Below are 27,814 nucleotides of genomic sequence, written 5' to 3'. Positions count from 1 at the left end.
ATAGGATGCTACCACCTATCCAACAAGTCTCCTTCCCTTTACTTGTGATATACGGTACCCTGAGGGCAGGGAGAGGGAGATAAGGATGAGAAAGAAGAGCCCATTGCACAGTGCCAACTGTACAGTTTGGTGAAAGAGGAATAATGTTCTGGGCTGTTTTTCATGGTTCGGGCTATGCCCCTTAGTTCCAGTGAAGGGAAATCTTAACGCTATAGCATACAATGACATTCTAGATGATTCTGTGCTTCCAACTTTGTGGCAACAGTTTGGGGAAGGCCCTTTCTGTTTCAGCATGAGAATGCCCCTGTGCACAAAGCGAGGTCGATACAGAAATGTTTTGCCAAGATCCATGTGGAAGAACTTGACTGGCCTGCACAGAGCCCTGACCTCAACCTCGGCAAACAAAATGGGGATGAATTGGAAAGCCGACTGTGATCCAGGCCTAATCGCCCAACATCCGTGCCTGACCTCACTAATGCTCTTGTGGCTGAATGGAAGCAAGTCCCTGCAGAAATGTTCCAACATCTAGTGGAAAGCCTTCCCAGAAGTGTGGAAGCTGTTATAGCAGCAATGTTCTAACATCTAGTGGAAAGCCTTCCCAGAAGAGTGGAGGCTGTAGCCAAGGGGGGACCAACTCCATAATTATGCCTATGATTTTGGAATGATATGTTCGACTAGCAGGCATCCACATACTTTTGGTCATGTAGTGTTTTCTTAGATTTTATTCTTTGAATCTTTCTCTGTCTAATACTTGTTGCATTCAGTAAATTGTTGTCAAAGTACTATTTCTACATTTTGTGTCAGGCTTTTTACTAAATTGTATTGATAGAGGTTATCTGAATAGTTGTTTGCATCTTTACATTGTAACAGAAGGAAGAATCTTTGTCAATCCAATAGTATACTTTGTGTGGGTTATGAATATGTATATGTAAATACAGTATAATATATTGTCTTCTCCTCTCTTTTCCTTTTAGTGAGTAATTTGGTGAAACAATTTAATGTTTTTGTTGCATTGATTGTTAAGTTTTTTTGATAGTGAGCATCTTTACAGAGATTAAAGTTTGTGCTCTTTAAAACGAACTGTAGTTTGTTCTTTGTTTTTGAGCTACAGTGCATTCAGACCCCTCCTTTTTCCACATTTTGTTATCATACAGCCTTATCATGAAATTGATTAAATAAATACAAATTCTCATAAATATACACACAATACCCCATAATGATGAAGCAAAAACAGGTTGAGACATTATTGCAAATGTATTAAACATTTTAAAAATTAAAACCTTATTACATAAGTATTCAGAACCTTTGCTATGAGACTCGAAATTGAGCTCAGGTGCAACAGGTGCATCCTGTTTCCATTGATCATCCTTGAGATGTTTCTACAACTTGATTTGAACATGATTTGGAAAGGCACACAACTAAGGTCCCACAGTTCACAGTGCATGTTCACAGTGCACAGCAAAAACCAAGCCATGAGGTCGAAGGAATTGTCCGTAGAGCTCCGAGACAGGATTGTGTCGAGTCACAGATCTGGGGAAGGGTACCACAACATTTCTGCAGCATTGCAAGTCCACAGGAACACAGTGGCCTGCATCATTATTAAATGGAAGAAGTTTGGAACCAGCAAGACTCTTCCTAGAACTGGCTTCCCAGCCAGACTGAGCAATCGGGGGAGAAGGGCCTTGGTCGGGGAGGTGACCAAGAACCCGATGGTCACTCTGACAGAGCTCCAGAGTTCCTATGTGGAGATGGGAGAACCTTCCAGAAGGACAGTACTCCACCAATCAGGCCTTTATGGTAGAGGCCAGACGGAAGCTGCTCCTCACTAAAAAGGGACATAACAGGACTCTCAGACCATGAGAAACAAGAATCTCTGGTCTGATGAAACCAAGATTGAACTCTTTGGCCTGAATGCCAAGCGTCACGTGTGGAGGAAACCTGGCACCATCCCTACGGTGAAGCATGCTGTTGGCAGCCACATGCTATGGGTATGTTTTTCAGCGGCAGTTTCACCTTCCAACAGGACAATGACCCTAAGCACATAGACAAGACAATGCAGGCTTCGGGACAAGTCTCTGAATGTCCTTGAGTGGCACAGCCAGAGCCCGGAATTGAAACCGATCAAACATCTCTGGAGAGACCTGAAAATAGCTGTGCAGCGACGCTCCCCATCCAACCTGACAGAGGTTGAGAGGATCTGCAGAGTAAAATGGGAGAAACTCCCCGAATACAGGTGCCAAGCTTGCAGAGTCATACCCAAGAAGACTTGAGGCTGTAATCTCTGCCAAAGGTGCGTCAACAAAGTACTGAGTAAAGGGTCTGAAGACTTATGTAAATGTGATACGTTTTTTTTAATACATTTGCAAAAACTTCTAAAAACCTATATTTACTTTGTTATTATGGCTTATTGTGTGTAGATGGATGAGGATTCTTTTATTTTAATGTATTTTAGAATAAGGCTGTAACATAACAAAATGTGGAAAAGGGGTCTGAATACTTTCAGAATGCACTGTATGTCTGTTTGAAATGAGCTACTGACCATTTATGTTGAACACACATAGTAGGCAGAGCTAGGGACCAACTTCAACAGCCTATAATATACTGTACATAGGATATTAGTGATTACTGTCAAAAGCACGCAAACACACCTCACATTTTTCCATAACTAATACCAGTATGTTGAACGAACCAATTTAAACTACAGAACACATTTTCTAGGCACCGTTTACCTTCTATCCAACCAGGTATACAGTAGCATGAATCCTCGTATCTGATTGGCCAAGGACGTGTGGTTTGACGCAGCTCTAGAGGTCCTCCAGCAGAGTTGGGTGTCACGTCTCGGAGGACGCGACTGTCACTCTTTAAGAAGAGGGTAATAATATCCGGGCACCATGGTTACTGTACTGTAGTGGTGGCACAGGCGTTTCTTAAAAAGGGTTTGCCGTTAAAACAACTAAGTTACACTCTGACAGGGGAGAAGGGAGAAAGAGAGAGGGGTAGAGAGGAGAAGACAAGGCAGGGAGACCCGAGTGAGAGAGAGAGAGATACTGTAAATAGAGATAGAGAGAGCGAGAGTCAATGATAGGTGAAAATGTGTTGACCCGGTATATGGATGCCCTGTTCATTATAGCTACAGGTGTCCCTTGTGGGGTCAGGAGGCAGCTTTAGCTGGCTGTATGGAAAACATCACTGACTGGCTGCAGATGTGAACATTTTCCTAACTATCATTCGTACATGTTGTTTGTCACATACTGTTCATTCGGAGCATTGTAACCCATTGGATGATGTTTACTTGTTATCAGTGCTGTGTTTTGCTGCTATCCAACTATTATTTTGTGTTACATTTGTTTTTATCTCAAAACTTTCGTTCAGGATTTGATTTGCTGCTGAACAAAATGGAGAGATTTTGAAATTGGTGTATGAGCCAAGTCTAGTTGTACATTTCTATTCACTACTTTGAAACAAACACATTTTTCGGGCTCAGTGAAAACTACATAGTGGATGACATTGTTTTCCACCCTCTCCTCTCCTCTCTTCTTCTGTTGTTAGCTTCAGGATCCACTGCCTCCAACAGCATCTATTAAAGATAATTTAATGCCTCCACTGCCTCCGACAGTATCGATTGCTATTTAACCTTTACCTGGCACTCGTATGGAAAAGGCCTGGAGCTAATGACACCTGAGACCAGCACTACATTATATGGTTGTTCAAAGGATCTGCTCACTCAATACCTCCTGACGAAAACAAGAAAAAAACACACCAAGAAAAGGGCCCACGAAGCTATTAATGTGAAGAGTGAAGACTCAAATCCGCCTACACCGCAGATTCAAAACAGTTTATTCAAGTCAATTTGGGTGTTCACTAAAGACGTTCACAAATAATGTTTTGGTTTGTAGAGATGATGATTCCCTATGGAAGCTGCTGGCAGGAGACTCTGTAGTGTGTGGTAAAAAAGACTCCGCAAGGTTCCATAGAGACACTTAAATGGTAATGCCAGAGAAGCCATTGTTTGGAGGATATATTGGCACGGGTGTTGTTAGGCCCGAGAGAAAGTATCGGCATTTTCACTTGTATACAACAATTAACAAGATATTCAAATAATGATTAACATATTTTCATACAACATTTTTATTTTGATGAATTTATTCATACTATTTCATCATTCCACAAGATACAGTTGAAGTTGGAAGTTTACATACACTTTAGCCAAATACATTTAAACTCAGTTTTTCACAACTCCTGACATTTAATCAGAGTAAAAATTCCCTGTTTTAGGTCACTTAGGATCGCCACTTTATTTTAAGAATGTGAAATGTCAGAATAATAGTAGAGAGAATGATTTATTTCAGCTTTTATTTCTTTCATCACATTCCCAGTGGGTCAGAAGTTTACATACACTCAATTAGTATTTGGTAGCATTGCCTTTAAATTGTTTAACTTGGGTCAAACGTTTCGGGTAGCCTTCCACAAAAAGAACATGAAATCGTGCCTGAGGCATGAAATGCATAGTTTCCTGCTCCATATCAATGAGGGGGTAGATGCAGTGGGAGCAACCTAAAGTAACAGGCGTAAAACAAACACCTGAAACTAGATCCCCCCTACATACTGGTCTTGACGAGAAGAAGAAAGTAACTGTCTAGGGAGGTTTTCTGCTGCACTGTTCAACCAATCTGGTAAACATGGAGGAGTTAAGATGGAGTGTCAGCTTGTTAACATCCAAAAGTAACTGTCTAGGGAGGTTTTCTTCTGCACTGTTCAACCAATCTGGTAAACATGGAGGAGTTAAGATGGAGTGTCAGCTTGTTAACATCCAAAAGTAACTGTCTAGGGAGGTTTTCTTCTGCACTGTTCAACCAATCTGGTAAACGTGGAGGAGTTAAGATGGAGTGTCAGCTTGTTAACATCCAAAAGTTACTGTCTAGGGAGGTTTTCTGCTGCACTGTTCAACCAATCTGGTAAACATGGAGGAGTTAAGATGGAGTGTCAGCTTGTTAACATCCAAAAGCAGATGTCGTGTCACAGGCTCCCTTTCCATTTCCCCTGAAAACCGGAACATCCGGTTGTTGGGGACTCTGCGGAGACAGCAGCAGAGTGGGCAGCAGCTACATAAATCACTAATGTGCAGGATTTTTTTTTTTTTACATTTCTAGGTTTTGCTTTCATACTTTTTCGGACTATCTGGCATTAGTGCAGCAGCCTACGCTTTGGGGCCTAACTTTACACACGCCAATCGCCAAATGCTTTTGGGAACTGGCAGAAAAGGTTCATGTCGATCCATTCTACTGAGGTAAAAAGGACAAGTTTCATTCAATAAAAGGAAAGCTGTGAAATGGAGAGTTGAAAATAAAGAGAAGTTAGGGCAAGAAAAGAAATGTTAGGGAAATATTTGGAGTGATGATTGTGAGGTGCTATACAAATTTGAGTCACAAGACCGGGACTTCAAATAGGCCTATGGCAAGTAAAGAGAACTGTAGGCTACTGTTCAGATGGGTTAAATGGACACTGAAATCTGAACACTGACGGTAGGTCTATAGCCTCTCACATAATATAAAGACTAACTCCTGCAGAATTAAGCATTTCTTGCAGTAAATTGATACACCAAATGTACATTTTGACTCGGGAAATATGATAACAGAAATATGATTTATTTATTTCAGCATCTTTATGCGAATGCACAGTTAGGGACCATTTGTAGAGGTACAATCTTTATCAGCATCATAAAATATGAAAGTATTTCAACCACATAAAATATGCATACAAGCCGAAATGAAATCTTATCAGAAACATGTTAGGTCATTTTCAAAGCTTTCTATTTCCTTACAAACTGATGTCATTTGGATTTTTTTTTTAATTGCACTTTCTAAAATGGTCCCTAAACGTCTTTGCTCCACGAAAGAAGCAGATATGTCAGAGAACTTTACCGATGTCAACTAGATTGAAGCATTCATTCTATAATTGATGACATTGTTATGGTGATTAAGGGTGTATTTAGTCTTCTACGGCAACATATAATGACAGAAGAGAAGCTGCATGTACCTGATTATAGACAAGCTGACTAACAAATAGCCTACCGAAATATCGTAAATTATAAGCAGAAATATGTCTAAATTAGTTCAAATCGTTTCACCGTCTCTGACTGTAGCCTACAGCGTGTTTTCTATATTTGCGGGTTAGGGTTGAGAGCTGGTCTCAGACACAAGTCCCCGGAACCGCTGCCACTCTTTTTTTTACTAGGACAGTTAGACGGCTCATCAGGCACGAGCACTGATACGGCTCTACCTGTGAGCACATGCCCCTTGCCCTCCCAGTCTCCAAAGGGCTCTTTTTGGTGGTGGTATAATATAATTCCCCCAAAATGTTGTGATTGTTCTTCGGCACCAACTGCCCACAAGTTGTGATCAAATTCACCAACCCCACCCTGTCCGTTGGCTGAGCCTGTTGATCTGCCCTGTACGGAGCTCGCGCGCCTTTTTCCCCGGTGTGGAGATTGTGCATGCCGGTATCCACACATGCATGTCTTGGGAGATGCAGTCACCAGTGAAGTGTGTAGCTAGCTACCTAGTTTAAATATCAACAGTACTGGCACAGCAGCATAACATTTAATAACACTGAATTTAGCCTACATCATCATCAATATTAGGTCTGGTTGGCTGATGTATGCAGAGGAGGCAAAAAGACAGAGTTCAATCAAAATCAGTCAAATAAATTGACCTAGCTAACTAGCAGATTTACATAAATCATCAACATCAATGATCAGCTGATAGCCCCCCCCCCCCCCTTTTCCCAATGTCAATCATGTCTTTAGGAGGCACTGTAACTAGCTTACTTACAATTTGTGATGATGAGTGAGTTATTGCAGAAATAAATAGCCCCCCCCAACAACACATGTTCTGAATTTCCAGATCTGAATTCTGAAAGGTTTTTTTATTCAAGCGGGGAGGAGGGCTCCCTGCAGCTCATGATGTTATGATTGAGTAGGAGGAGTTTGGCTTGTCCTTCACTAATTTCCTGACCTAATTGTTGATTTGGACAAGGCACATTTTAAAGGTCATTCCCACCACTGAATACCGTCCTAAATCAAAACAACCTAACAACCACAAAAGTCACCTGACATGTGAGTAAAGTAGTGGGGGAGATGCAATAAGCACATCCAAGACATATAACTCAAACCAGTAAATAATTCATTATAATCATTAGATTGCCGACAATGAGTGTCCTGTATAGTAAGATACAGATCTATGATACAAGAGAATTTCACTTTTAATTTACAACAAACAAATATATCACCACCCTCCCTATATGCACAAGCTTAGTCTGACCATAATAACACAGAATGAAATTATCTTAATTAAAATGGTATTACAGAATTCTAACCAGCACAAAGGGCCTTTTTGTCCGATGACATTCTCTTGCCTTATTACACTCCACATTAATAAGGAGGGGAAGACCCTTAGGATGCGCTCCAAATGGCACCCAAATCCCTTTATAGTGTACTACTTTGGTCAAAAGTAGTACACTCGTCTACACAAGGTGCCATTTGGGACACATAGGCTCTGGTCAAAATAACTGCACTATATAGGGAATAGGGTTCAATTTGGGACTCAAAGGGCTCTGGTCAAAAGTAGTGTACTATATAGGGAATAGGATGTAATTTGGGATATATTCTTAGTATCCAGCGCAAGGTGAAAATAGAAACATTGATGCTGCAGGAATAAAATGGGAGTGTTTATTCAGGAGAAGAGTCGTACCTGATAGCCCCTCTGCAGAATTGAAGAGGGGGAGGAGGAGAAAAGAAAGAGGGGGGGAGAAAGAAAAAAAACAAGAGGAAATTTGCAGAATCCCATCTGAGATTCCATCCCTGATGGTTTCTTCTTCCTGTCAAGTCAGACGAGAAATGAAGCCGGAGAAATTAACTCCTGATACGGCCACGGTGAATTAGACAGAGAGAGGGGGGAGAGACAGAGAGTGAGAGAAAGTGTGTGTGTGTGTGTGTGTGTGTGTGTGTGTGTGTGTGTAAGAGAGAGAGACAGTGAGTATGTGTGTGAGAGGGAAAGGTAGAGGGAGGGGAAGAAAAAAAGAAAGGCAACCAACGCTACATGCTTTTTAAGCATTCCAGCCTTGTCATTTTCAATGTTCTACTCTTTGGACATGCTTGTATTCAGATTCCACTACATCTATTCCTCATATCAATCCTAATTAGACAATCTGGGCCCGCGAAGGATGGGTGTGCGCTTATTTGCATAAATTAATCCTAAATAATCAGTTATACATATTTCCAAATGCATTTGTAAAATTATCTTTTCATCCTTGGGGCAAAAGTATTAATATGATTAGGCAATAAATATTTTTTAAAGGGGGGAAATAGGAGAAAAGCAGCAAGTGCACAATCTTTTTAAACTCTTCAGCTTTGGGCTATATGAAAAATTAATTAATTTTGCAGGAAAATCAATTTCTCTACGTGACCATATTAGACAGAGCCTAGGCTAGGGCCCCGGCATTCATTCTCCAATCAGGAAATCTCATCTGCTCTCCTCTAACTTCTGTCACTAGCATTTAGCATCCTGGAACAAGCACCAGTGACTTCTACCATCTAAATGTACCAGTAATGTGATGAGTATGTTGCCTAAAGAGAGGCCAGAGAGTACTGAGCTGAGCAGAGCTCCGGGGGAAAAAATACTTAGTCAGTCTCAGCTGTGGATCAGAGCGTGAAATATCACATAACGAAACTACTTCAAACCAGTTTGATAATTCAATTCAATGGGATGGGTTTAATAAAAACAGTTCCTGGTGTCTAAATATCTTTCGAGTGATTTCAACTTTTAGAATAATTTTGCACGCCCAATTTTTCTGTTTTTGATTTGTTAAAAAAGTTTGAAATATCCAATAAATGTCGTTCCACTTCATGATTGTGTCCCACTTGTTGTTGATTCTTCACAAAAAAATACAGTTTTATATCTTTATGTTTGAAGCCTGCAATGTGGCAAAAGGTCGCAAAGTTCAAGGGGGCCGAATACTTTCACCAGGCACTGTATACACTCATTGGACAATTTATCAGGTACACCAACTCATTGACAAAAATGGTGACAGTGAGTCACGTGGCCATGGCTTGACAAATAAAGCAAGCAGACAGGCATTGAGGCATTCAGTTACTGTTTGAATGTTAGAATGGGCAAAACGAGTGACCATCGCAGAACGCACAACTCGTCGGTACTTGTCAAGGATGAGCTATTGCAGCAGACGACCGTACCGGGTTTCACTCCTATCAGCTAAAAACAAGAAGAAGCGGCTCCAGTGGACACGCAATCACCAAGACAGGACAATTGAGGAGTGGAAAAACATTGCCTAGTCCAACAAATCCCAGATCCTGTTGCATCATGCTGATGAATGAGTCAGGATTTGGCGTAAGCAGCATGGGTCCACGGCCCCATCATGCCTGGTGTCAACAGTACAGGCTTGTGGAAGTAATGTAATAGTGTGGGGAATGTTAGGTCCCTTGATACCAGTTGAGCAACGTTTCCATGCCCTGAAGAATTCAGGCTGTTCTGGAGACAAAGTGGGGTCCAACCCGGTATAAGATGGCTTTACCTAATAAACTGGCCACTGAGTGTACAGTTGAAGTCGGAAGATTACAAACACTTAAATTGGAGTCATTAAAACTTGTTTTTCAACCACTCCACAAATTTCTTGTTAACAAACTATAGTTTGGCAAGTCGGTTAGGACATCTACTTTGTCAATGACATAAGTCATTTTTCCAACAATTGTTTACAGACAGATGATTTCACTTATAATTCACGGTATCACAATTCCAGTGGGTCAGAAGTTAACTGTGCCTTTAAACAGCTTAGAAAATTCCATAAAATTATGCCAAGGCTTTAGAAGCTTCTGATAGGCTAATTGACATCATTTGAGTCAATAGGAGGTGTACCTGTGGATGTATTTCAAGGCCAACCTTCAAACTCAGTGCCTCTTTGCTTGACATCATGGGAAAATCAAAAGAAATCAGACAAGATCTCAGAAATAAAATTGTAGACCTCCACAAGTCTGGTTCATCCTTGGGAGCAATTTCCAAATGCCTGAAGGTACCACGTTCATCTGTACAAACAATAGTACGCAAGTATAAACACCATGGGACCATGCAGCTGCCATACCGCTCAGGAAAGAGACACGTTCTGTCTCCTAGAGATGAACGTACTTTGGTGTGAAAAGTGCAAATCAATCCCAGAACAACAGCAAAGGACCTTGTGAAGATGCTAGAGGAAACAGGTACAAAAGTATCTATATCCAAAGTAAAACGAGACCTGTATCGACATAACCTGAAATGCCGCTCAGCAAGGAAGAAGCCACTGCTCCAAAACCGCCATAAAAAAGCCAGACTACGGTTTGCAACTGCACGTCGAGACAAAGATCGTACTTTTTGGAGAAATGTCCTCTGGTCTGATGAAAAACAAAAGTAGAACTGTTTGGCCATAATGACCATCGTTATGTTTGGAGGAAAAAGGGGGAGGCAAGCAAGCTGAAGAACACCATCCCAACCGTGAATCACGTATGTGGCAGCATCATGTTGTGGGGGTGCTTTGCTGCACGAGGGACTGGTGCAATTCACAATATAGATGGCATCATGAGGAGGAAAATTATGTGGATATATTGAAGCAACATCTCAAGACATCAGTCAGGAAATTAAAGCTTGGTCACAAATGGGTCTTCCAAATACACCCAACTTTTGTGGGAAGCTTGTGGAAAGCTACCCGAAATGTTTGACCCAAGTTAAATAATTTAAAGGCAATGCTACCAAAAACTAATTGAGTGGATGTAAACTTCTGACCCACTGGGAATGTGATGAAAGAAATAAAAGCTGAAATAAATCATTCTACCGTTATTCTGACATTTAACATTCTTAAAATAAAGTGGTGATCCTAATACCGGGAATTTTTACTTGGATTAAATGTCAGGAATTGTGAAAAACTGAGTTTAAATGTATTTGGCTAAGGTGTATGTAAACTTCCGACCTCAACTGTATATTTCCACACTATGCAGTTGGAATAATACTATAACATTTTGAAAATTATGATTATGCCCATTTAGTGTAAGATCTGTTTGAAGAGACCGCCTGAAGTTTCAGCCTGTTTTGGTGGAATGGACTTTTGGCCTGCCGTGTGACATCACCAGGTGGTAAATTAGTTAACAGACCAACAAGAGTTCCAAACCTCTCTGCCAGCTAGTTTTCAATTTTCCCCTCCCCAATCAGACCACTCCTAGAAAAATTGTTGCTTGAGAAATTGCTCTTGCTAAGAAGCAATTTTTGTTTATTTTTGACCATTATAATTGAAAACCATCACATTAAGGTACTTAATAACGCAGAAAATACACAGTGCGAGAGTGGAATTTCATTTGTGTTTTTAACAAACCTTTAAACCTCTCTCTCATCAGGCATCTGTCACTCTGCTGTTTTGTTAGTTATTATCGCCTCGGCTCCCTGTTGGATGTGGTTGCCGGGTGACGGGTATCTTAGCACCCACTCAGACTGGGGAGTGATTTGAATCGCATCCAGAAATCTCCCCTGAGTACCTGTAAACACAACTGTGCCTCGTCGAAAACAAATATATTAGAAGAGAGAGCTCAGTCAAGAGAGAGAAAGGAGAGAGAGGGTAGACAAGCTGGTACCCTTAATACCAGGCTCACACTGAGTATGAACCAAAACAATTACGGTCATTTGCAAATATGTTTGTTAAGGTGTAAACACCCCAAAATAAGACAGAGAGATGATGTCTGTTTATCCCATCAATAAAACTGTAACATATCATTGAACCTTAAGAGAGAGAGAGGGATGACGTCTGTTTATCACATCAATGCCACTCTACCACATCATCTCACCACCATTTATCTAACATCTCAGACTTAAAAGAAGAGGAAGCTTTTGACTTTAAAAGGGAAGGGGAAAATGTATTTAAAAAATGGTGTGTAAGTGAAAAGCAAGTCCAGTTTCCCAACGGTGGACCAAAGCGTCATCTGGAGTGTTAGTGTGATTGTCAATTAACCGCCGCCGGATAGCCTCTAACTCCAACCATCTACTGAGAGAGCTGTGATAGCTGTGATAGGCAGTGTGCCAATTCCCCTGTGTTATAATAACCTTTTCCCAGAGTTCAAGTGTCACAGTCGGTACTGAAAAGCCCTCTTTGTTCCCCCAAGGGTGGAAGCAAAAAGGAAAACAAGTCGCTGAAGTATGACGGGGCTTCTTCTCATGGGCCTGGTGTCATAATAATGTACAGTACGGGGAAAGGGATATTAGCTGACCTAGGATCTGTGTCTGTGTGAAGGATTAGGAGTGGTATTGTTAGATGGGGAGAGAAAAGGGATATTACTACTGACCTAGGATCTGTGTCTTATTTAGTTTGATTTAACCTTTATTTTGACAGGGAGTCAATGCTGACACCAAGGTCTCTTTTCCAGATGAGCCCTGTATAGCACCACAATACACATCAAAATACAATAAACACATTCAACTACACATCAAATCTAATTGTATTGGTCACATACACGTGTTCAGCAAATATTATTGTAGGTGTAGCTAAATGCTTGTGTCTCTAGCTCCAACAGTGCGGAAATAAAACACGTAATATCTAACAATTTCACAATACACACAAATCTAAGTAAAGGAATGGAATTACAAATATATAAATATATGGATGAGCAATGTCAGTGGCACAGATACAGTAAAATAGAATATAATATAGTATATACATTGAGATGAGTAATGCAAAATATATAAACATTATTAAAGTGACTAGTGATCCATTATTAAAGTGGCCAATGATTTCAAGTCTATGTATATAGGGCAGCCTCTAATGTACTAGTGATGGCTATTTAACAGTCTGATGGCCTTGAGATAGAAGCTGTTTTTCAGGCTCTCGGTCCCTGCTTTGATGCACCTGTACTGACCTCGCCTTCTGGATGATAGCGGGGTGAACAGGCAATGGCTCGGGTGGTTATTGTCCTTGATGATCTTTTTGGCCTTCCTGTGACATCAGGTGCTGTAGGTGTCCTGGAGGGCAGGTAGTTTTCCCCCGGTGATGCGTAGAGGCAGACCGCACCACCTTCTAGAGAGCCCTGCGTTTGAGGGTGGTGTAGTTGTCGTACCAGGCGGTGATAGAGCCCGACAGGATGCTCTCAATTGTGCATCTGTAAAAGCGTGTGAGGGTTTTCGGTGCCAAGCCACATTTCTTCAGCCTCCTGAGGAGGTGCTGTTGGGTGGACCATTTCAGTTTGTCAGTGATGTGTACGCTATCCACCTTCTCCGGTCCCGTCGATGTGGATAGGGGGGTGCTCCCTCTGCTGTTTTCTGAAGTCCACGATCAGCTCCTTTGTTTTGTTGACATTGAGTGAGAGGTTATTTTCCTGGCACCGCCCTCCCCTCCTCCCTGTAGGCTGTCTGTTGGTAATCAAGCCTACTACTGTTGTGTCTGCAAATTTCATGACTGAGTTGGAGGCGTGGCCACGCAGTCATGGGTGAACAGGGAGTACAGGAGGGGGCTGAGCACGCACCCTTGTATTGAAGATCAGCGAAGTGGAGGTATTGTTTCCTACCTTTACCACCTAGGGGTGGCCCGTCAGAAAGTCCAGGACCCAGTTGCACAGGGCGGGGTTCAGACCCAGGGCCTCGAGCTTAATGATGAGCAGATTCATATACAAGTTGTTATACAAAACAAGCTCAATCATAAAACACAGACACAATCTTCAGTAAAAAGGTCCCCTAACAACTGTCTGAAATGCCTGAGAAGCACCAACTCCTCTCATTTTAAAGTGCATTGTAGATCATTCCGCACGCAAAGCGCAAGGAAATCAAAGGCTGATCTACCTAACTCTCCAGAAACCAAAGGGGTCTCCAGAGTTAACCAACCCTGTGAACGGGTTTGATAACTTTCATTTTAAATCTTAGGTCAGTAGGAAGTTTGTGGAGCAGGGCTTTGTAAACAAAAAGGGCATAATGATGTGATCTATGTAACTTCAAAAGAGGTTCAGCCAACCTTTGAGTAAAGACTGATGAGTAATTAAATAACTGTCTCCTGTGATAAAACAAAGGGCGCTATGAAAAACTGTCTCCTGTGATAAAACAAAGGGCGCTATGAAAAACTGTCTCCTGTGATAAAACAAAGAGCGCTATGAAAAACTGTCTCCTGTGATAAAACAAAGGGCGCTATGAAAAACTGTCTCCTGTGATAAAACAAAGGACGCTATGAAAAACTGTCTCCTGTGATAAAACAAAGGACGCTATGAAAAACTGTCTCCTGTGATAAAACAAAGGGCGCTATGAAAAACTGTCTCCTGTGATAAAACAAAGAGCGCTATGAAAAACTGTCTCCTGTGATAAAACAAAGGACGCTATGAAAAACTGTCTCCTGTGATAAAACAAAGGGCGCTATGAAAAACTGTCTCCTGTGATAAAACAAAGGGCGCTATGAAAAACTGTCTCCTGTGATAAAACAAAGGGCGCTATGAAAAACTGTCTCCTGTGATAAAACAAAGGGCGCTATGAAAAACTGTCTCCTGTGATAAAACAAAGGGCGCTATGAAAAACTGTCTCCTGTGATAAAACAAAGGGCGCTATGAAAAACTGTCTCCTGTGATAAAACAAAGGGCGCTATGAAAAACTGTCTCCTGTGATAAAACAAAGGGCGCTATGAAAAACTGTCTCCTGTGATAAAACAAAGGGCGCTATGAAAAACTGTCTCCTGTGATAAAACAAAGAGCGCTATGAAAAACTGTCTCCTGTGATAAAACAAAGGGCTCTATGAAAAACTGTCTCCTGTGATAAAACAAAGGGCTCTATGAAAAACTGTCTCCTGTGATAAAACAAAGGGCTCTATGAAAAACTGTCTCCTGTGATAAAACAAAGGGCGCTATGAAAAACTGTCTACTGTGATAAAACAAAGGGCGCTATGAAAAACTGTCTCCTGTGATAAAACAAAGAGCGCTATGAAAAACTGTCTCCTGTGATAAAACAAAGGGCTCTATGAAAAACTGTCTACTGTGATAAAACAAAGGGCGCTATGAAAAACTGTCTCCTGTGATAAAACAAAGAGCGCTATGAAAAACTGTCTCCTGTGATAAAACAAAGAGCGCTATGAAAAACTGTCTCCTGTGATAAAACAAAGAGCGCTATGAAAAACTGTCTCCTGTGATAAAACAAAGAGCGCTATGAAAAACTGTCTCCTGTGATAAAACAAAGGACGCTATGAAAAACTGTCTCCTGTGATAAAACAAAGAGCGCTATGAAAAACTGTCTCCTGTGATAAAACAAAGAGCGCTATGAAAAACTGTCTCCTGTGATAAAACAAAGAGCGCTATGAAAAACTGTCTCCTGTGATAAAACAAAGAGCGCTATGAAAAACTGTCTCCTGTGATAAAACAAAGGACGCTATGAAAAACTGTCTCCTGTGATAAAACAAAGAGCGCTATGAAAAACTGTCTCCTGTGATAAAACAAAGAGCGCTATGAAAAACTGTCTCCTGTGATAAAACAAAGAGCGCTATGAAAAACTGTCTCCTGTGATAAAACAAAGAGCGCTATGAAAAACTGTCTCCTGTGATAAAACAAAGGACGCTATGAAAAACTGTCTCCTGTGATAAAACAAAGGACGCTATGAAAAACTGTCTCCTGTGATAAAACAAAGAGCGCTATGAAAAACTGTCTCCTGTGATAAAACAAAGAGCGCTATGAAAAACTGTCTCCTGTGATAAAACAAAGAGCGCTATGAAAAACTGTCTCCTGTGATAAAACAAAGAGCGCTATGAAAAACTGTCTCCTGTGATAAAACAAAGGACGCTATGAAAAACTGTCTCCTGTGATAAAACAAAGGACGCTATGAAAAACTGTCTCCTGTGATAAAACAAAGAGCGCTATGAAAAACTGTCTCCTGTGATAAAACAAAGAGCGCTATGAAAAACTGTCTCCTGTGATAAAACAAAGAGCGCTATGAAAAACTGTCTACTGTGATAAAACAAAGGACGCTATGAAAAACACCATCCAGGGGTTTAAGAGTAGAGGCAGATGCACTTTGAGAAATAGTATCACCATAATCAACAACAGGTATGTTGACTGCACAATCTGCTTCCTGCTGACAAGAGAGAGACAAGATATGTTTCTGTCAAATAAAGCCCACTTTAAATCTTTCTTAACAAGCTTAGTCGTATGTTTTTTTACAATAAATCATTGTCAATCCAAATACCAAAATAGTTGTATGCAGGGTCTCCTTCAATTAAAGGAAACATCCAATGAGTGAAGATGTAATCCATCTGTAACAATCTTATGAGAACTTGAAAACAACATGTATTTAGTTTTGTCTGTATCAAGTACGAGTTTTAAATCAATAAGGGCTTCCTGTACAGCTACAAAGTGGGACTGTAGCCTTGTCGCCGCCAGGTCAGCAGTCGGGGCAATAGCGTACAGTATCATCCGCATATAAATTAAATGTACGTGTGAAAGGGAAGGAGTGGTAATCTGGGGTGACAACAGGGACATTATAACTGACCTGGAGTCTGTGTATGTGTGAAGGAGCAGGGGTGACAGTAGGGATGTATCATTACTGACCCAGGAACTGTGAAAGAGAAGGGATGGAAGTGACCCAGGATGTGTCTGTAACCCAGATCATCTGCACAGATTGTCCCTTGAAAGTACATGAAGCACCAGGGGATAATAAATCATTGCACGCTGAACACAGGAATACATACATCTACAGTAGCCTATGCAGCTCGTCTAGACGCTGACATTGGGGGGCGAGAAGCATCAGACCTATAGGATATCACAAAGTGATGTAAGTAAGCACACCAATAATATATCAACAGCTGAGGAATTACCATATTGCCTACTTAAATTAATACAAATCTGAAGTAAACACCAAGTAATAAGTGACCTGTCAAAAAAAGTGCCACCAACAAAACCAGTGTACAGTGAAAGCTTCACAACGAGTTACACACCCAAAACACAGTCTAACATATTCAACATGTTGAAATCTAAAGTGAGCATAGTACAAATAGTTGCAACATTTCCACCCAATGCCCTGGCCTGGCAACAGAGCAGTGACACCGTGCTGCTACTCACACAGTGGCTGAAATGAGATTGGCTGTTGTTTTAACACAGCCCTGGAAAGGGAAAAATAGCCATGTGAAACAGTAAGACCTATTGTACAGGAGTATTATGGCATCTCCATTGTCAACGATTGTATCATTGTCCTACACGGGCTACTTTTTTTGTTCACTACATAAAAAAGCCCACAAATCACCCAACGTATTGTGGGAGATATTATTTTCACTTTTCAGCATGGATCACCAAACGGTCACGCAGGGCACGTGTCCCGGGGCCACCAGATAGGATATGATAGGAAAATGTGTAGAATTGAAGGAATTTAGCTTTAAACTGCAACATTTTCTCTTAGCCTGAAAATTGAAAATGTTTCTCTCTGCACCATGGCAAAATGTGTTGAAATGCAGTAAGTTAGTGGATTTACAATGCGGTAGTCAGGCCCTGATTGCAACTTCCCTGAATGAGCTCCAAACAACAGAAATAGATCAACCAAGTGCTGTAAATACAAGCTACTCACTCTTCCTCTCTAGAAGTTAACACCTGACTACATTCAATGTTTCAAAACCATGACGATAATGGTGTGTGTGTATTCTTATGTCTGTCCGTGTGTGTGTGTGTGTGTGTGTGCGCGCGTGTGCGTGTGCATGTGCGTGTGTGTGCGCGCGGAGCGGAAGAGAGAACCTGGCTGCTTTCCGAGACAATTACAGTGCTCTCTGTGTGCCCATAATAACCGGCCACTTTAGCGTCATTAAAGTGACGTGAGGCTCTGCATTATCCTTTAACCCTGGATTCCCCTGGCCATCCCTCTGTTCCCTACCTCGCCGTTCAAACCCGGGGAGTTCAACCACACACTCCGTCACCAGGAGAATACAGGGCAAAGAGGTGGAACACTCATTGGGAAGAGGAACTAGAGTATAACCGCTCTAGAACTCTCTTTCTCAATGGGAGGGGGGGGGGGGGGGGGGGGGGGGTAAATGCTGCATGGGGACAGAAGGTAAAGGTGGATTGTATGGACGCAGTGTGTGAATGAGAATAGGGTAATAGAGGTAGGATAATTGTGTGCTACTAAAAATAGGGTCACGGTCAGATGCAGAGATCAAATGTTGAAATACAGTAGTTTATGAATCCATAGGTATCAACATGTATGCACAGCATATCTGAATAGCTAATTGAAGAGAGTCTCAAAACACTGATGAAAGCTAATAACGTAATTTTATAAAAGCCATGCGTTTTCCATCCAAATAAATAACTAAGGAAACAGGGACCCATACATATGGCCAAATGTCACAAAATGTAATGTCTGCCTATTCTGCTTTATATGCATTGCAAACATCGCTGTTCATTGTGAGCTAATTCATATGTACTTTAAAAAATAAAAAAAAGTCAGTGCATTCATTTCAGTATATTGATTTAACAGCATTTTTTTTACTATACTGCAAATAACTGAATCTTTGTATTCAGACATTTTAACCTACCCATAAATTCCCATTTGTTAGTGACAACAAAATGTGTGTGTGTGTGTGTGTATGTGTGTGTGTGTCTTACAGCTAAATGTAATAAAACAATGAACTTACACAATCAACATCATCCTCAAATTCACCAGTAACATTGTGACTAACGATGTGCACAGATTCTCTCGTTTTTACCTAACAGACTATTATAACCCCACTAAAAGATCGATCTCCGCTCATGTTATACTTTCCATCATATTTGCATTTCCATCTCATTTTGCGATGGGAGATCAATATTAAATCAATCATAATGACAGATTAAATGGCATATTTGACCAGACTATCAGATTGAGCAATACATCACAGCATATGAGAAACAGGACACACATTTTTTATTTTAATCAAATATTGATCTGCGCCTAAATTTCTCACCTATAAAATGATCCTACATATTAGCATGGCTGGGATAAAATCCCAAGTGTATTTTGTAATGAGAGATAATGCATTAAGTAATAAATGGATAAATTACTGGCCTTTGAAGTAAAAATGCTGGGTGGAACTTGTTGAGTTTGGAGACATTAGGTCTAATTACTAATTACAAATAATCCATCAGCTGTGTTTATGTAAAGTTGGTATTTAAATGTATCATTTGTCATATATTTTAGATATCTAAGTAATATCTCTATATATGTCACATTATATATTTCAAATCAATAAGTGAACATAATATATCTATCAACAATGACAGTAGAAGGTTGGATCAGGTGTAATTTGAACTAGGGACAAAAAAACGACTGACTTCCCTATGAAAAGTATTTATCTATCTAAAGACAAACAGTACTGTATATTAAGCAATTTGAATCAAATTATTTAAATTCACTATGGTCTAATGTTTTAAAATGTTGTTTAATTCATTTATAGTTCAAATCATTGAAATGACTGCCCCTATGGCTAGGACAACGGATTTAGGATAACCTACTTTTATTTCAATGTCATTTAAAAATAAAGTAGAGTTAATAGTGAGCTTAATTTAGAGTGGAAATGCGGTTGGGCTGCACACACAGTGGATGAGAGCTTTCCCTTCAGGCAATGGTTTTCAACTCGCAATGCGTTTTGAGCACTTCAATTTCAGGCTGTGAAATTCCTCACATAGCCTAATTTAGTGACATTTTCAACTGATTCACATGTGACTGTTGCGTTTTAACATTAGTTTGGATTGAGCAAGTCACTGACACAACGTTTAGCAATAGGAATGAATGCAATTGCCATCAACCTGCCACAGCTTTTTCAAGGGGTGCGCCCTCAACGTGTCCTTCCATGTTTTCCTGTTGAGCCTACTAAAAACTGCATAACCTCATAGGCTGTTCTTCAACTTTTTCAGCCTGGGACCCAAACTAGAAATGTTGTGTTTTCCTGGGACCCAAACTAGGAATGTTGTGTTTTCCTGGGACCAAACTAGAAATGTTGTGTTTTCCTGGGACCAAACTAGAAATGTTGTGTTTTCCTGGGACCAAACTAGAAATGTTGTGTTTTCCTGGGACCCAAACTAGGAATGTTGTGTTTTCCTGGGACCCAAACTAGGAATGTTGTTTTCCTGGGACCCAAATTAGGAATGTTGTGTTTTCCTGGGACCAAACTAGAAATGTTGTGTTTTCCTGGGACCCAAATTAGGAATGTTGTGTTTTCCTGGGACCAAACTAGAAATGTTGTGTTTTCCTGGGACCAAACTAGAAATGTTGTGTTTTCCTGGGACCCAAACTAGGAATGTTGTGTTTTCCTGGGACCCAAACTAGGAATGTTGTGTTTTCCTGGGACCCAAATTAGGAATGTTGTGTTTTCCTGGGACCAAACTAGAAATGTTGTGTTTTCCTGGGACCCAAATTAGGAATGTTGTGTTTTCCTGGGACCAAACTAGGAATGTTGTGTTTTCCTGGGACCAAACTAGAAATGTTGTGTTTTCCTGGGACCCAAATTAGGAATGTTGTGTTTTCCTGGGACCAAACTAGAAATGTTGTGTTTTCCTGGGACCAAACTAGAAATGTTGTGTTTTCCTGGGACCAAACTAGAAATGTTGTGTTTTCCTGGGACCAAACTAGAAATGTTGTGTTTTCCTGGGACCAAATTAGGAATGTTGTGTTTTCCTGGGACCCAAATTAGGAATGTTGTGTTTTCCTGGGACCAAACTAGAAATGTTGTGTTTTCCTGGGACCAAACTAGAAATGTTGTGTTTTCCTGGGACCAAACTAGAAATGCTGTGTTTTCCTGGGACCCAAATTAGGAATGTTGTGTTTTCCTGGGACCAAACTAGAAATGTTGTGTTTTCCTGGGACCAAACTAGAAATGTTGTGTTTTCCTGGGACCAAACTAGAAATGTTGTGTTTTCCTGGGACCAAACTAGAAATGTTGTGTTTTCCTGGGACCCAAATTAGGAATGTTGTGTTTTCCTGGGACCAAACTAGAAATGTTGTGTTTTCCTGGGACCCAAATTAGGAATGTTGTGTTTTCCTGGGACCCAAATTAGGAAAATATGCATTATCAGTACATTTCATTGCCCTTATGCCTAAAACAAATGCAATAGGGACAAAAACAAATAATAATTCAATTAAATATTCATATAAACATATATTCATGTTTATTTTCCCCCACTAAAACCACTCTTACATATCTGTCTAGGTTGGAACTGTTGCTGTTAAAATACAATAAATAATTTTAATTCTGAACTGGAATAAACGGATCGATCACATCACAGATGTATAACAGGACACACACACAGGCTTTTTGATAGTGCAACCCTAAGTAACAGTACAGATGAAAATTATCAGGCCTACTATACACCTTACTGTATAAAGTATTGTTAAAATAAAGTCTAGGTTGGAACTGTTGCTGTTAAAATACATATGTTTTATTCTGAACTGGAATAAACTGATTGATCACATTACACAGATGTAGACCAGGAAACACACAGTCCTAATGAGAGGTGTGTGGCTGGTTGAAGTTTTCAAAAAGCAGGTCTATTCTGGGCTCTGCTTTAGACAGTATAGCACGGAGGTCATGCTCAGCACTTACACTGTTTCTGTACTTGTTTTAAGTATGTCAGAGTTGAGAACCCTGGCTTGCATAGGTATGTGATGCCAAACTGGATCAGAACATCTACTGCTTTCTCAGTCAGGCAGGAGACCGCTTCCTGCTGTAGATGAGCAGCCCAGAACTGTGTGAGTGTGTTTGCCTCAAAAAGCATATTGCTTCAATCAATTTATTCCAGTTCAGAATAAAAAGTATTACTTGTATTTTAACAGTTCCAACATAGACTAGTTTTCAACAGTAATTTCTACAGTAAGATGTGCAGTAGGCCTGATCATTTTTCATCTGTACTATTTCTTAGGGTTGCACTATCAGTAACTAGCTAGCTTGCGTTGGCTAATGTTAGTTATTAGCTGTGTAAAAGTTACAAGGCCAGGGGATTGTTTGAAAGATAAACTCACATCGACTACTATGAGAGATAGTACTCCCTTATTTCTGCTGATCATCACCTGTCATAAAACGACGATGCCTTGCTAGTTGACTGACTTCTCCACTGTGGAAGGACCGTTCCCTGTTCTTAAATAACTCCCTGGGTTTACTATCTTGCTGTGTATGTGTGGTCAGGACGTGGCGTTTTATTAATATGTTCGTTTTGAGAGACTCATTATTAAGGACTTCCCCACACAAAACACATTGTGGGCGCTCCTCGTTATTTCTCAAAGTTTGAATGAAAGAGAGAGAAACTCGTCCCTGTGTTTGCGTTTCCTGACACCTGAGCTCAGTCAGAACGTGTCTACTTGACGACAGCGGCGTGTGACGGCGAGTAACCGATAACCGACAGCGCTGCGTCGTGTGTGTCGCGGAGCGATCTTCAAGAAACCCGCAGAAAAAAGATCCGGTGAACCGCGAAGCACATGGGCATCTCCCTCTCACACAGCTACCAACCCGAGCGGAGACCGCTGACAAGTGGAGAGCGCAGATACACTTGGCCAAATCAATCCATGAAAGAATTATACATTTAGTCTGACACGTCGCGACCCACCATTGACAGGTCGGCCGTGACCCATATTTTAAGAAAGGCTGACATAGGCCTAGAGTCAGATTTGGCCCAAATAGAGCATTAAAAAATATGACTTAAAGTTGAGTCATTACAGCTAAATGACATGTCAAGCATTGACTTCCACACAATGGAAAATTGTTTACTGCGTTTCTATCTTGACGCGCTAAACTTCAACTAGCATAAATCATTTGATGTCTCCACTCACCTGGCATTGGTGCAGTCGTTGTACAGAGTCTCGAAGTCTTTCCTGGAGATTAGTTTGCAGCGGTTGACTCCTGGCTGGATGGCCCCTAAACCTCGCAGGATGCGGACCTGCTCCACATTGCAGACCACCGGCGTGATCTCCAGTCTCTTCAGCTTGGTGTACACGGTGTGCAGTCCTCCGACCAGGTGCTTCAGAAACAGATCGAAAGCCTGGGGCAGGCAGATGAGTTCGCACCCGTCCACGGTGAAAGACGCCACCTTCGCCCCCCGCAACTCCACCATTTTACACTCGTTGTTCTGCGGGGTGTTCTCAACAGGCGACGGAGTCAAGTATACTGGCTTGCTGGGCAGAGCCCCAGTCGGGGTCAGGATGCCGGGGCTACTGGTGCCGAGGAGCTCCGAGCGGAACAGGTTCTGTCCGGACGGGGCCATTGAGGGAGACCGGGGAGAAGTTGTCGACGGCGGGGAGGTGGTCGCAGAAGGAGTAGAGATCGAATGCGGCTGGACCAGAGGGGTTGGCGGGATCAGAGCAGCCGGTACGGCCATGGTCACCTAGGGGAAGAAGAGTAAGTTCAAAGTAGAAAACCCAGTCCTGCAGGAAAAAAAAGTGCAGCTGTCGAGAATTTCCAAATGAAATAATCCACGGGAGTTTAGCTCCTCTGATGAGTTGGGGAGTAGAATGATTTGCTGAAAAGACGCGGTGAGTAAGGGTTTGGGCTGAGCACGGAGAGACAATGATCACAGATAGGAGGAGAAATGACCGGAGGAGAATGAGCTGAAAAGTGCGGCTCCACTAGACCGCTAAGCTCTATGGATGAGTTGTTGTTGTCACAAGGTACGGAGAGGGAGGAGCTAGGGGACAGTGGAAACCCTTGAAGAACAGACAGACAACACTGGGCACAAACTGCTCGAACGTGGAATGTACGTTACGTGGAAAATGCATTGGATTTGAAAAAGTAATCAACGTTGTTTTGAGGGTGAATTTCAATCAAAGGATTACGCAGGGCCGTGCACAGACCTCTCAGGGGGCAGGTGCTCAAAATGGAAAAAAAGGGCACCCTCCTCCCCTCTTGAAAAAAAAAAAAAAATTCTTAGCATACCAAATGCCTCTAGCAACAAATTGCATAGTCCTATTATTTCTGCAACAACACACTCACTCATCATCACAAATTGTAAGTAAGCTAGTTACAGTGCCTCCTAAAGACATGATTGACATTGGGAAAAGAGGGGGGCTATCAGCTGATCATTGATGTTGATGATTTATGTAAATCTGCTAGTTAGCTAGCTCAATTTATTTGACTGATTTTGATTGAACTCTGTCTTTTTGCCTCTGCTGCATACATCAGCCAACCAGACCTAATATTGATGATGATGTAGGCTAAATTCAGTGTTATTAAATGTTATGCTGCTGTGCCAGTACTGTTGATATTTAAACTAGGTAGCTAGCATGGCCATAACTACACATGAGGACACTGATGTCCGGACCTTGGTCATTTTTTTCAAATTTTAAACGAAATGAATAACAAAAACATATTTTGTACACAATGAAGAAAATCAATTATGGGTCAATGTCTAAATATTGCTCCCAGCATTGATCAATGCTCAGAATGCTTATTTTCTTGATCATCAGTGCTATCTGGGATCCTTGGGATGTCCCTTCCCTAAACCCTAACCTTCACCATAACCCTTATCTAACCTTAACCTTTAGAATAACTGCTTTAAATGTCAACTTAAATGGGATAGGGATGTCCCAGATAGCACTGACCATACTTGATCTGACTGAGTTGCAAACGCGTGGCTTCCTGAAGAGTAGTTTGTTTGCCTGTGTCCCCTGGATTTGCCTCATGGATTTGCTTTTTTAGCAGCAATTTCACTATTCTTTCAAAAGGCTAACTCCGCCCTCATGTAACACAGGTTGAGGGCCTGAGACGTGAAACAAACTACCCAAGCTCGCAAGTATGCAATAGAGACACTGCTTACAGTAACCACGTTTCCATCCACAGTTTTTATGAGACGCTATATCCGTTTTCTACAGACGGCTATATCGGTCCGCTAATACAGGATTAGAATCTTAGGAAAAAGGGTTACACAAGGATTCTGCGGCTGTCGCCATAGGAGAACCCTTTTTGGTTCCATGTAGAACTCTCTTTCCACATGGAACTCAAACAGGTTCTACCAGGAACCAAAAGGGGTTCTTCAAAGGGTTCTCCTATGGGGACAGCCGAATAACCTTTTTTGGTTCTAGTGTAGTAAAGGCCCAGTGTACTACTTTTGTGATCTTTTGGGGGGGGGGTTGTTGCAACACCCCTACTTCCCGCGGCTATGGGTCCTCCCACTACAGTTTGACAAACCATGCAGTTCATTAGGCTACTGATGAAATACATTTAAGTTATGATTAACTTCACAGGGTGGTGAAAGTGCACGGTGATGAGTTTGATACCTCCTATTGAATAAATATCAGGGATCTTATTCTGGTGACATGGTGATCGATGCCTGACTGCCATTTAACAACAAAAAATATTCTTGCTCTTATCCCTCATGTAGCCTAGACTAGCCTACCTGCACTGTATCTGCAAGCTGTTGGCTAGAGGACACATGCCAAGACCAAATCAGGCACATTTGCTATTTAATCGGTAGAGTTGAAAATGCAATTGAACTTTAGATTTTTATGCGGTACGTGATCGAAAATGTACATTTTGTGTGCGCTATGTCATCAATCACTGCTTTTTATCCACAACAAGTCTGTTTGGTGGAAACCTGGTGGAAACACACAACTGGTGGGAAAATACTCAGATTTTTATCCACAACAAGTCTGTTTGGTGGAAACCTGGTAGAAACACACCACCGGTGGGAAAGTACTCAGATTTTCTTTATGCAGATTTTAGAATACTTGCATGAAAATCTTTTTCCAATTGGATGAAAACCTAGCTAGGGTGGACAAAAAGGCCATTTTAAAACCATCCCGCGACTCCTGCTGTGTCTACAGGCATCCCCCAAACGAACAAAAACCGACTCTCAGCGAATGAGTTTACAACTGGTAAATACACTACATGGCCAAAAGTACGTGGACACCCCTTCAAATTAGTGGATTCGGGTATTGCAGCCACACCCATTGCTGACAGGTGTATAAAATTGAGCACACAGGCATGCAATCTCTATAGACAACATTGGCAGTAGACTGGCCCACACTAAAGAGCTCAGTGACTTTCAACGTGGCACCGTAATAGGATGCCTGTAAGGTATACGCAGGGAAGCAGGTGCAGAAGGTGAGTGTAATAATAAGAAACATGAAGATTATCGAAACAGGAGTAGATTACTGAACATAAACACAATACTGCTTGAAGACAGGCTACTGAGGGCTAAATAAAGGGAGAGAAATCAGGGTGGTGATGAGATCCAGGTGTGCGTAATGTGAGTTGCCAGGACCGGTGTTAAGTAGACCTGTGACATCGATCGAACAGAGCAGGACTAGGCGTGACAATGCCACATTTCCAAGTCAGTTCGTCAAATGTCTGCCCTGCTAGAGCTGCCCCGGTCAATTGTAAGTGCTGTTATTGTGAAATGGAAACATCCAGGAGCGACAACGGCTCAGTCGCGAAGTGGTAGGCCACACAAGAACTGGACCGCCGAGTGCTGAAGTGGGTAGTGCGTAAAAATCCTTGGTTACACCATGTTTACAGCCCTGGTAGGTAGCTACACACACACACACACACCGCATCTCTCAAGCCATGCATGTTTGGATACCAGCGCTAACCAAACCCCATACAGGACAGACTGGGAAAATCTTACAACCAGGCCAACAAAGGACGGGGGTGGGCGGTGGAAAACTCGATGACAACTTGCAGGGAGTGGGTTCCGAACAACAACTACAGAATATGTACAAATACCCCCCAAAAATATTTATGGAGGAATTATACCACCATACAAAAAGGCACTTAGAGGCTGGATGGGCGAAGGGGCATGTGCTTTGCTCAGGTAGAGCCCTAACTGTGCATGTGCCTGAGATGTCATCATGGTAACCAAGATAAAATATGTTGAATTTGTACCTTTAAAACAACATCAGCACCTACTTGAGAATGAAACTACAGCTACCATTTGTTCTCCCATCCCAGGTTTAACCAAGCCCAGCCCTGCTTAGCTGTGATAATTGCCACTGACTATTACCGATGTGATATCGTGAGAAGGATTGTTGCGAGAGCTCCACTGAAAAAATGAACTAGATTCCGTGTTGTCTTTCCAAAGGGTATGTTTAGCAGAGCAAATGAAACGTGACCTTACTTTATCAATCATCAATGATGTTATTTAGGACTACAGTGTCTTAAGAAGTGATTCACACCGCTTGACTTCTTACACATTGTTGTGTTACAGCCTTCATTTAAAATGGATTACATTGAGATTTGGTGTCACTGATAAGTCACAATAAGTATTCAATCGCTTTGTTATAGCAAGCCGAAATAATTTTAGGTGTGAAAATGTGCTTAACCAATCACATAAGTTGCATGGATTCATTCAGTGTTCAATAATAGTGGTTAGAGAATAATGAATAATGGGAAAATATTGTACAATCCAGGTGTGACAGCTCTTAGAGAATTACCCAGAAAGACTCACAGCTGTAATTGCTGCCAAAGGTGATTCTAAAGTATATTGTCTCGAGGGGGTGTTGAATACTGATCTAATCAATATCTATTCATTTTTTATTTTTCAATAAATGTTCAAATTTTTCTTCCTGTCATGTACTGTCATGTTGTCTTGTCTCTGTCCTTTCCCTTCACCCTGTCTCCCTCTGCTGGTCGTGTTAGGTTACCTTTTCTCCCCCGCTTTCCCCCAGCTGTCCCTTGTCTCCTCTAACTACCCATTCACCCCGTTCCCCACCTGTTCCCTTTTTCCCTTTGATTAGGTCCCTATATCTCTCTCTGTTTCTGCTGTTTCTAATATGTTGGATTCACATCTCCATCTCAACCAAAAATGAAAGTTAAAGAACAGGACTAAATCTAATCAAAT

At 41.4% G+C, this 27,814-nt stretch overlaps 1 protein-coding gene across 2 annotated transcripts in view; it reads right to left on the bottom strand.

Annotated features, from left to right (window-relative positions):
• dachd (dachshund d) overlaps positions 1-23,927 on the bottom strand; it is a 322,323-nt gene extending 298,396 nt beyond the window's left edge. For both annotated transcript variants that reach the window (XM_036958501.2, XM_036958502.2), the window contains exon 1: positions 22,815-23,927. In XM_036958501.2, coding sequence (XP_036814396.1) covers positions 22,815-23,359 — 545 coding nt within the window. In that variant the 5' untranslated portion in view covers positions 23,360-23,927. The remainder of the gene's footprint in view (positions 1-22,814) is intronic.
• Between the last annotated feature and the right edge of the window lie 3,887 nt (positions 23,928-27,814).

Source organism: Oncorhynchus mykiss, chromosome 22, assembly GCF_057628025.1.
Source record: "Oncorhynchus mykiss isolate SJ-2025 chromosome 22, ASM5762802v1, whole genome shotgun sequence".
Taxonomy (NCBI): Eukaryota; Metazoa; Chordata; class Actinopteri; order Salmoniformes; family Salmonidae; genus Oncorhynchus; species Oncorhynchus mykiss.
Note: the sequence above shows the minus strand (reverse complement) of the source record. Positions and strands in the feature narration are given on the sequence as shown.